The sequence below is a fragment of the Aythya fuligula genome, chromosome 16, assembly GCF_009819795.1.
Source record: "Aythya fuligula isolate bAytFul2 chromosome 16, bAytFul2.pri, whole genome shotgun sequence".
Classification (NCBI taxonomy): domain Eukaryota; kingdom Metazoa; phylum Chordata; class Aves; order Anseriformes; family Anatidae; genus Aythya; species Aythya fuligula.
Genome location: NC_045574.1, coordinates 15,932,030 through 15,942,031, shown reverse-complemented (window position 1 = coordinate 15,942,031; position 10,002 = coordinate 15,932,030). Strand labels below are relative to the sequence as shown.

The window sequence follows — 10,002 nt, the reverse complement described above, 5'->3', positions numbered from 1 at the left end:
AGCCCCCCTCCGGCGGGCGGCCCCCCCTGCCCCGCACCCCGGGGTTCGCGGCGCCGCCGGCAGACGGAGGCTGGGAGGCCGTGTCCGAAGGACGATCTTTATTAAAAACGCGCGGGTGGCGGCCGGCAGAGCCGGCAGCGGGACAGAGCCCCACGGACCCCGCCGAGCCCCGCGGAGCCCCCCGTGTCCCCCCGGCGCGGCCGGCCCGGCCTTGCTGGCTCAGGCGAAGACAAAGTCACTGCGGGTCCGGGGGCGCCGGGCACGGCTGCGGCGGGTCCCGCTCCCCAGCTGGGTCCCCGCGGGGCCCGGGAGCGCTTCCCCCGTCCCGTCGAGGAGGCTGCGAGCCCTATGGCACGGCCGGGGCAGCCCCACGGCCGCCCCCCGGCACTCCCGGGCCGCAGGGGTCCGGGCTGGGCGAGCCGGGGCCCGGGGACTGGGGGCGTTGGGCAGGGAGCACGGCGCCCGGAGCGGCCGCTCTGGCCCCTAGTGCTGGGGGCACTGCAGGAGGTCGTACTTGACGTAGCCCACGCGGTCCACCTGGTAGCGCGGAGTCATCCTCCAGTAGAAGCTGCCCTGGCAGAAGTGGTACTTGTCTGGGCGAGGAGGAAGGCAGAGGCGGTGGGTTAGTGGGGAGGCAGCCGGGGCGAGGACACGTCCTAACTGCCTCCCGAGTGGCACAGGGCACACCGGGACCCGGCCCCTGGCCAAGGGGCCTTGCTGCAGGGACCCCAGGCGCTCCCCACAGCCACGAGGCGCCCTGGGGCCAGCACCCGGGGCGATGCAGCCCCTGCCCGGCACCCAGGTGAGGAGGAGGGGAGCCCAGCCTGTGGGAGGCTCTGGGCAGCACAGGGGGTGGCAGCACGGCCCCCCCATCCCGACGGGTCTCTGCTCACCTTGGTACAGGAAGACATTGCGCGCATCAAGGGGGACGCCGGTGAAGACATCGTCAACGGCACGGGGGTAACCCTTATCCACCCTCTGGATCTTCACATCCAGCCTGCGGGGAGAGCAAAGCCACAACGAGGGCTGCGGTGAGCCGCCCGCGCCAGCTGCCGCAGGGAACTGGTGGCACCGGTGGGAGCCACTCACCGCCAGTAGTTCTCCCCGCTGAACAGCAGCACTTTGCCACGTCCCCGCTGCAGGGCCCCCGAGATGCGGCTGGCTTCCTTCCCGATGCCCAGCTTCTCGATCCCGCGGGGGCCCAGCATGCTCTTGCCAGAAAACACCCAGAACTGCCGGCCTGTGGCAGGGAGCAGGGGCGTCAGTCAGCCCCGGTGCTCCCGGGCAGCACCTCCTGAGGCTCGCGGCAGCAGGGCCGAGGCAGGGGCAGCGCTCACCAGAAAAGAAGAAAACCCTCTTGGTGAGCACATCCTGGAAGGCGGCGTCAATGACAGCCGGGAGGCCAGGCCAGGTGTCTGCGGTGGAGAAGGCCCCCTGGATGCCCGATTTCCAGAAGGACGAGCGGGTCCAGTATTTCCTGGTGGGGAAAGCCGGCTGCCCTGATAACCCCGACGAGGCAAAGCCCTCTATGCCCCCAGCCCCTGGCAGAAATGCCCCCATCACCCTGGCGTTTGCCCTGGGGGGAGCCGGGCTCTGCTGCTCACCCGTTCTTGAAGAAATGCAGCTCCCCGTTGATCTCTGTGATGGCATCAAAGTTCTTCTCCATGCAGGCATCCCGGCTGGGGTCCACAGGGCTGGGCTCGGCTGTGGGCTCCTGCGTCTCCTCCTCCTCCGTGGTGGAGGCACTGCCAGCCTCGGTGGGCAGGGGCTGCGGCTCCTGGGTGGGCAGAGGCTGTGGGGGGGTGGGCTCGGGGCCAGAGCCACGACCTGGAGGAGCAGGGGACGGTGTGAGGGTGCGGGGACCCATCTGCTGCAGGACCCCATCCCCAGCAGCACGTCCCCAGGGCTGCCCGCAGTGTGCTGGCTGCGCAGGGCCGCTCACCGTAGAGGTACTGGATGCCCTGGACATCGTCGGGGTGCAGCTGGAAGTCCTGCACGTAGCTGTACATGGGGTACATCAGCGCCTCGCGCACGCTGGAGTGGTCCATGCCCAGTGAGTGCCCAAACTCGTGGGCAGCCACCAGGAAGATGCTGTAACCTGAGGGGAAGCACCGGGCTCAGTGCCCAGGGGAACAGGACGTGCTGTCTGGGGACCCATGATCCCCGCAGCCCCCTTGGCCACCAGCAGGCACGGTGTGGGGCCGAGCAGTGCGCAGGAGGGCACGGGCAGGCGGGCCGGTACCTCTGTCCGGGCAGAAGCCCCACTTCTTGTCAGTGTCGTAGTTGCTGGTGGTGGCACACCAGAGCTTCCCGTCCTGCCGGCCCTGGCTGGTGCAGGAGCTGTAGGACTGCCCCAGGAAGGTGAAGGGGAAGACGCAGGGGTCCCCTTGGGAGTTGCCGCCGATCACCGCTGTGTCTGCAATGCAGAGTCAGAGGGGCTGACCCCGGCCCCTCAGGTGCCTGCCCCGCAACACAGCTGGGGCCCGGCCAGCCCTACAGGCCCCCCGCGCCCCCACCCCGCACACACCTCGGTTGGGGCAGAAGCCGTATTTCTTGTCCTGGTCGAAGTTGGCGGTGGTCGCGCACCAGCGGTAGCCATCGGAGCGCCCGTCCGTGGTGCAGGTGTCGTAGGAGGTGCCGTCGAAGATGAAGGGGAAGACGCAGGGGGCCCCGTCGCTGTTGCCACCGTTGGTGTAGAGCACTGAGGGGTGAGCAGGGGTGAGCCTGGCCCCGGGCCCCGCGGGGCTGTGCAGGGGCTGCCGGCCACCACTACTCACGTTCGCTGGGGCAGAAGCCGTAGGTCTTGTCGGCATCGTAGCTGGCGGTGGTGGCACACCAGGGCATCCCGTCCGTGCGCCCCTCCGTGATGCACCGGGAATAAGAGCGGCCCTCGAACACGAAGGGGAAGTGGCAGCTGGCCCCGTTGGCGTTCCCATAGCGAGTCTTCACCACTGCCCGGGAGAGGAGGCGCTCAGCGGGACAGGGCTGGGGCACGCCGGGCACCTCCGAGCCCCTTCAGGCCCAGCAGACCCTGCCCTTACCTAAGCCAGTTCCCAGCGTCCAGAACTCGTCGTCATCAAAGTGGGCATCGCCCTGGATCCCACTGCCTGGCGGAAAGGCGTGGGCCAGGAGCCCGTCCTTGCCATCGAAGGGGTACCCATCGCCGTGCTCTGCAGGGACGAGTGCCATCAGAACCAGCCCCCCAGCATGCCTGCTGGTGGCCCCCCTGCTGCCCCCCGCACACACGGAGCTCTGCAGAGCCCTGTGGGTGCCTGGTGGCAGGGGCAGGGCTGGGGGAGCCCCACAGGCACCAAGGGAGGACGCGGCCAATGCGCAGGGCACGGCTCCCTCTGGCCCTTCCCCAGGCTGTGCCTGCTCCCCGCTGCCCTCAGCAGCCGCGGGACGTCACCTTGGCTGCCGAACATGATCATGATGTCTGCCTCGCCGCTGTAGATCTGGGTGAAGGTGAGGGGGGTCACGTCACTCCACACCTTGAAAGCTCGCTTGAAGGCGTCGTCTATCACAGCACGGTCCAGGTCAGGGGAGTAGTTCATCACCCTGCGGGGAAGGCTGCGGCTCAGCACCGCGGGGTGCCGGGCGGTGTGGCAGGAGGGGCCCTGCCCCGGGCACACGGCAGGGACGTGCCCCGGCCCCGCGGGGGAGAGCAGCACTGAGCAGCCAGGCAGGGCAGCTGGCCGCAGCCCTGGGGCCGGGCTCAGATGCTCTCCTGGGCATCAGGGAGCAGATGCTGCTGGCTGCGCTGTGCCAAGCCCCAGCTGGCTGGCAGCACGGGAAGGGCCCTTGAGCCTTTCTCCATCCCCTGCGTGTCCGTTGCCCCGTGGCCATGCGGCTCCCATCTCCCGGAGCAGAGACTCACCGGTACGTGAGGTCCATGTGATCCCATTTGAGGTCCCCCTCAAAGGTGAGGAAGCCCCCCACGTCGGGCACCCCACAGCGAGGGGCTCGCATGGCCTCCAGGGTGCTGCTGTCCAGCTCCCCCGTCTCCTTCAGCCCCAGCTGCTTCTGCATCTTGCGCAGCGCTTTGGCCAGGGACACCTGCTTGCTGCTCCTCCTCACCTCCTGCTCCGTGGTGTAGCCAAACCGCAGCAGGTAGCTCTGGGGAAAAAAGGGGCCAAGGGGCTCAGCGAGGCGGGGGGGCTCCGGGGCAGCTGCCAGCATTGCACACCCTCCTGGGGTGCCCAGACCTGAGCCCCTGCATCCCCCAGGGCCCAGGGAGGGGACAGCCTCCGAGCTCAGCTCACGGCTCCGTGCTGCGGCCCCGGCAGCATCCCCGGCACTGGGGCGATGGGAGGGGGCCGCGGGGGCTGCCCTGCCCTCACCTCCGCCAGCTCCACGTCCGACAGGGAGCTGAGCAGCTCCCCCGGGAAGGTGACGACAGCCTGCGGCTTGGGCTGCAGCGGGGCTGCGCGGCAGGAGAGGGCCAGCAGCGCCAGGGCGAGCGGGGCCAGGAGGACGAGCCCCATGGTGCGGCAGTGGCAGGAGGGCTGAGGCTGTGCCGGGTGCTGCTGCCGTGTGCTGGGAGCCGCCGGGCTCCCGCTCCTATTTATGCTGCGGCGAGGGCAGTGAGTCACCCTCAGACCCTCAGCCCCAAGGACTCATTCTCCCTTCCCACGGTGACGAAACGCACACTCAGGCTCCTCCGTTTGCTGCTTTAACCGTTTCATCACCTTGTTTACTAAACACGCTGGTTCCGGCAACCACGCAGGGCGCAAGGATGGGCGCGAGGCCGGGCAGCTGGGTGGCTGAGCCGGGGTATGGCTTGGTCCAGCTGCCCGCAGGATGGCCTGCAGAGGGGTGTCCGGCTGCAAAGGGCGGTGCCCTGGGTCCCCAAGGCTGTGGTCAGAGCTGGGACAGCAGGAGTTTGCAGACTGGGTGCTGGCTGGGTGCTGGGGACCCCACAGACACGCTGCTGCACCAGCCAGTGCTGAGCTCAGCCAGCCAAGTGCTGATGGTGCCAGAGCCAGACCCATGGGGTCAGAGCCAGCAGGAAAACCCTGCCCAGAGCCCCAGTGCCTGCAGCCCACCTGCCCATGAGCCTGATCCCCACCAGGAGCCACAGGGTGCCCGGGGACCGCAGCCCCTGTCCCCACACACCCCACCATGGCCGTGTCTCCCCAGCGGGGCAGTGCAGCCCCGGGATGGCTCCTCGTGGTTCTTCACCCCACAGGTGCTTCAGACCCCCCTCACCAGCAGGCACCTGGCACAGCCCCACGGGAGGGGACACAGGGGACAGCCCGGCACAGGGCTCGTGCCCGGCCAGCTCTGTGCTGCGCCTGGTGCCCGCATGGACCCGCCGCGTCCCCCGGGCACTGCTCCGCAGGGCGCCGCTGACTCAGGTTCCCAGCCGGCGCCTGCGAGGCAGCACAAACCTCGCCGCCGGACAGTGTTTTCCTGCTTCTCCCAAAGTGCCGACGCTTGTGGGAACGGGAGTGGGGAAGGGGAAAGCAAACAGGGACAAGGAGTGAGAGGAAAACAGATGGCAGAGCGGAGACAAAGGCGCAGCGTCAGCTGGGGAGACGGGCGGCTCGGTGCAGCCCGGTGACACTGCCCAGGGCACAGACGGGATCCCCCCGGATCTCACAGCCCCGGGCTGCCCTGCTGGGCCCTCGGTTGGCTGTGGGAGGACAGCCCCATCCCTGCTTGTGCCCTGCAATCCCTGCTCCTGAGCACCCCGGGGATGCAGCCAAACAGCTGCCCACTCCCCTCTGCATGGTACCAAACCTGGCTGAGCTGGAGAAAGCACTCCTGGCCTGGCCAGAGGGCAGCGAGTGATGCTGGAGCTCAGCAAGGCTGGGCATGGAGAGAGCAGAGTGGTGGCTGCCCTCCTGCAGCAGAGCAGCCCCAGGGCCCAAGAGGGGCTCGCCCCAAGGAGCATCACCCATGGGATGGATGGAGGGGGCCCCGTGCACCTGCTGCCCAGCCCAGGGGTCCCGCAGCCCATTTACAACCCAGCTGCGTGCAGCCGAGCTGCGGGTGCTCAGCACTGCTGGAACCTTGGAAACATTGGGGGCTCCCCGGGCACAGCCGAGCACCAGGCACGGGGGGAACGGCCGTCCCCATCCTGCGGAAGTGGTGCTGAGAAACCGCCAGGTTGCCTCACTCCATCCTGCAGCCCTGCAACAGCAACGCCCAGTGACAGGGCGAGGAAGTTGCTCCACAGGGCAGCCCCCTGCCGCATCCCGGCGTGACACACGCTCAGCCACGGTGCCCCTGCTGCAGCCCCCCCCCCGGCACAGGCAGCCAGGGGTCCTGCAGCCAGGTGCCCCCCTGCGGGGTCTGTCCCGCCGCCCCTCGCCCTGCTCTGTGGGGTCCCGCTCCCCCTGGCCAGGCAGGCACCGCTCCGCGCCCTCCCCTCTCCTGGGCTGCCGGGCTCAGCACCCAGCTCCCTGCCGGGGGGAGGCATCCCAGGACAGACCAGACAGGGGCACGCCAACACAGACGCCCTGGTGCAGCTGCAGGGATCCCAGCCTGGTCCCCTGGGGCCGTGGCAGATCCCCGGGCCTTTCCCAGGTTATTCCCATCCCGTGTTTCTGCCGCACGCAGGAGCCGCAGCTCTCCCAGCCCGGGCGCAGTGCCATGGCACCGCCGGCACGGCCCCTCGGCAGGCTGAGCTGTGCCGTGGCTGTCGGAGCAGGGCAGCGCCGGCTCGGGGCAGAGCAGGGGCACGGAGCAGGCGATGGCAGGAGGGGCCCGGGTCCAGGTTCTGGGCACTGAGCAGCCCGGCCTGACCCAGAGGTCTGGGGGGTGCCCCGGGGCGGCACTGGGCATCCTTGGGCTGGGGGCTGCGGGGTGGGCAGCTGCAGCTCTGCCCCTGCCCTGGCCGCTCCCACTGACTCACAGCCCCGATACCAGCTCCTTCCTGGGGATTTTCTGGTGACTCTCTGGAGCTCTGTGGGGAGAAGAGGAAGGAAAACCCCTGTGTCTTGGAGCACCAGGAGACCGGGAGCTGGGCAGGGGAACTCCACAGGGCCATGCACAGCCCTGCAGACAGCCCTGAGCCTGTGCGGGGCGGCTCAGGGAGCTGGGGCAGGTGGCACAGGGCCTGCACGGGCACACGTGGAGGGACGCCGGGGCAGGCTGGGGCCACCACCACTGCTGATGGGCAAGGAGGAGGAGGTGGTGGTGAGCCCGGTCAGCGCAGCAGGGGGCTGGGGGGATGCTGGTGGGGAAGGATCTCTCTGCCGAGGGACCCCGGGAGCACCCAGGAAACGTGTCCGGCCCATGTCGTGGCAGTGGCACCCTCCACACCCAGAGCCCTCATAAGGACGAGCGACACGGAAAACCCCGAGCAGCTGTCCCCTGCCCCAGCCGGCTGCCCGAGCCACGAGGCTGTCTGTCACCACCGCCGCCATCAAAAGGGGAAGGAAGAGGCAGCCACAGCCCCTCCACACGCCCTTACTCATGGACACCCCCTACCCCAGGCGGGTGCCACAGGGAGACCCCTGCCTTGGGAAACCGGCCCGGGAGGGGCAGTGACGGGGACGGGGCAGCAAGGGCCAGGTCCTGCGTGTCGGCGGCGTCAGACTCGCTCCTGGCACGTGGGCAGCGGGGCAGGAGCACGGCGGAGCGGCGCGACAGCGAGGGGAACTGGCACAGGAGGAGGCAGAGGAGTCAGCATCTTGTGACCGCGCCGGGCCGGGGGGAGCACCGCGGCTCGCACCGTCCCGGCCAGCGGCAGCGCTGCGTGCAGGGCAGCTGCCGGGCACGGCGCTTGGCGCGAGAGCGAGGGCATGCGGAGCAGAGCAGCTCTGCGTCAGCAGCTGGAAGCCCCGCTGCCCCTCATTCAGCATCTCCAGACAGAAACAACATTCCTGCACACGCTTCCCGTATCTGCCGTCCGACGCCGGCCCCGCGTGGGCTGCAGCACATCCTCCAGCTGGGCCCAGGACCCTTCCTTGCAGATCGTGCTGGGGCTGCCGCGTGTTCCCCCCCCGGCTCCCCGGGCACGGTGCATCTGCAGCCCGCACACCCCCGGTGCTCCGTGGGTGCCCCTGCTCGGGACACAGCAGGGCCCCCTCCCACCCATCCCTCCTCTCACCCGGGGAGCTCCCACCCCAGCACCGGCCTCTGGTGAATTCTTTGCCCTTTGGCCTGGGCAGGAGCCGTGCCCCCCCCAAGCTCCCTCCCCGGGGTGTGGGGTGGCTGCTCCCAGCGCTGCTCCCAGTGCTGCTCCCGGTGCTGTGCGGTGCCGGGGTGACGCAGGCTGTGTCAGCCAGCGGCTCGCTGCCACCCCAGGGGCACTGAAACCAGCGCGTCCGTGTCGTCACCGCTCGGCAGCACCCATCCTGCCGCGCATGACGGATTCCCCGAGCTGCCACCCGGGCTGCAGGTGGCCCCGTGGTGCAGCCTCCCGGCTGGGACATCCCCCTGCCCGCAGCGCCTGCCCTGGGAACCCCCCCTCTGCCTCTGTCGGTGTCCCAGAGGGTCCTGGAGCAAAACCCTCGCGTGCTGCTGCACTCGCTGCCTGCTCCCCTGCCACAGCCGGCCCCGTGCCCTGCACACCCCGTGGGGCACGGTCATGGTGTGGGGGAACCCCCGCAGTCCCCAGCTCTGGGGGCGGAGGCAGCCGTGCTCCTGCCTGCTGGGGAGCCCGCGGTGGGGAATCCAGGGAGGCTTTGACCAAAGGAGGCAGCCTCCAGCAGAGGCCTTGCCGTGGGGTTTGTGTTCAAGCCGGAGGAAGAACGGCCCCGACTGTCCCGTCTGCTGGGGACCTGAGCCAGAGACCCGCAGGGAAGTCCGGCAGCTCCGGGCAGGGCTGGGGCCACAGCAGAGGGCTCAGGAGCTCCCAACACCGTGCAGCTCCTGCCAGCTTCAGGGACATCACTCCACTGCTTTGCTGTAAATGCAGTTCCCATCTCCTGCACCTCGTTCCATTTCAGCTTTTGCCATTGGCTTTGAGGAGCTTTTTTTACTTTACCAAAACCTCCCTGCCCGTCCCAAGCGCAAAGCACGGGGTCGGTTTGGGATGGCGTGAGGGGGGGGCAGGCTGTGCGGGGCAGCGCAGAGATCTGTCACCCGTGGTGGCACTGGGAGGGGCGCCCACGGACAGCCAGCAGCCCCGCTGCCACCCCCAGGACACCAAAACTGCCGTGGGGGAATGCGGTGGTACCAGAGCCGAGAGCCGTGGGCAGAACGAGCCCCCGCAGGGCTGGGAGCTGCCCCCTGGGCAGGCAGAAGCTGCGCACCCGCGGGCACCGGCCACGCTCTGCCCCGAGCCCCCGCAGCAGCTCCTCCTGCGGCGGGACGGGCCGAGGGGGCTGCAGCCTGGGGCCCCCGGGGCGCAGCACCCAGCAGGAGCACCCCCCCGGCACCGCCCCCATCAGCGCGGGTGGCAGGCTTTGTTCCTGGCGGTGAGACGGGCACAGCAGCTGCTTTCTAAAAAGGGCCGGGCAGCAATTGTGACAATGACGGGGACCTGCCTGCCTCAGCCCGCGCCACAGGAACGATGCGGCGCGAGGAACGCCGGCTGGCAGCGACGGAACGGCTCCAGGGATGAGAAGCGGGGGTTTATGGAAGGTGAAACATGGGCAGAGCTGGCTGTATTTAATTGTAAACTACAAGAGACAGAAGGAAAAGTGGTAGATGCAACATGCCCGGATTTCAGTAAAACATTTGACAACTGTTCCAACGGCTGCTGCCAAATTACCTCCGACCAGCTCGGCTGTCGGCACAGGCATATGGACAACACCCAGGAGCGCAGGGAACGGCCGGGCCTGCGGCTGGGGAGCTGCCGGGGGCTGCCCGCGAGACCCTTGGAGCCTTTCACAACCTCTGGTGCAGACGGGAGCGCGGAGGGGGCGGGCGGAGGACAGCCACCGCGGCACAGGGGCAGAGGGGCCGGGGGCTGCGGAGCCCTGCAGGGCCCTGGCCACAGGCACCGAGCGGACCCGAGCTGCTCCACGACCTCTGCCACAGCCCCGGGACCAGGCCCCGCCACGGCTGGGAGAGGGGGAGCAGCTGGGGGGGCCCAGCACCGGGCTG

At 69.3% G+C, this 10,002-nt stretch overlaps 1 protein-coding gene across 1 annotated transcript; it reads right to left on the bottom strand.

Annotated features, from left to right (window-relative positions):
• Positions 1 to 483: 483 nt before the first annotated feature.
• MMP9 (matrix metallopeptidase 9) lies at positions 484 to 4,484 on the bottom strand. Its single transcript, XM_032198584.1, has 13 exons — positions 4,341 to 4,484; positions 3,878 to 4,116; positions 3,410 to 3,558; positions 3,042 to 3,170; positions 2,778 to 2,951; positions 2,528 to 2,701; positions 2,243 to 2,416; positions 1,943 to 2,098; positions 1,605 to 1,827; positions 1,338 to 1,477; positions 1,090 to 1,240; positions 894 to 997; positions 484 to 593 (listed from the first exon to the last, which is right to left on the bottom strand). The coding sequence occupies exons 1-13, from the start codon at positions 4,482 to 4,484 to the stop codon at positions 484 to 486; spliced, it is 2,067 nt and encodes a 688-aa protein (XP_032054475.1).
• Between the last annotated feature and the right edge of the window lie 5,518 nt (positions 4,485 to 10,002).

Coding starts and splice junctions, on each gene's coding strand:
- MMP9 (XM_032198584.1), bottom strand. CDS start 4,484: ATGGGGCTCGTCCTCCTGGCCCCGCTCGCCCTGGCGCTGCTGGCCCTC. Junction 4,117..4,340: donor CGGACGTGGAGCTGGCGGAG/GTGAGGGCAGGG, acceptor TTTTTTCCCCAG/AGCTACCTGCTGCGGTTTGG. Junction 3,559..3,877: donor CACATGGACCTCACGTACCG/GTGAGTCTCTGC, acceptor CCTTCCCCGCAG/GGTGATGAACTACTCCCCTG.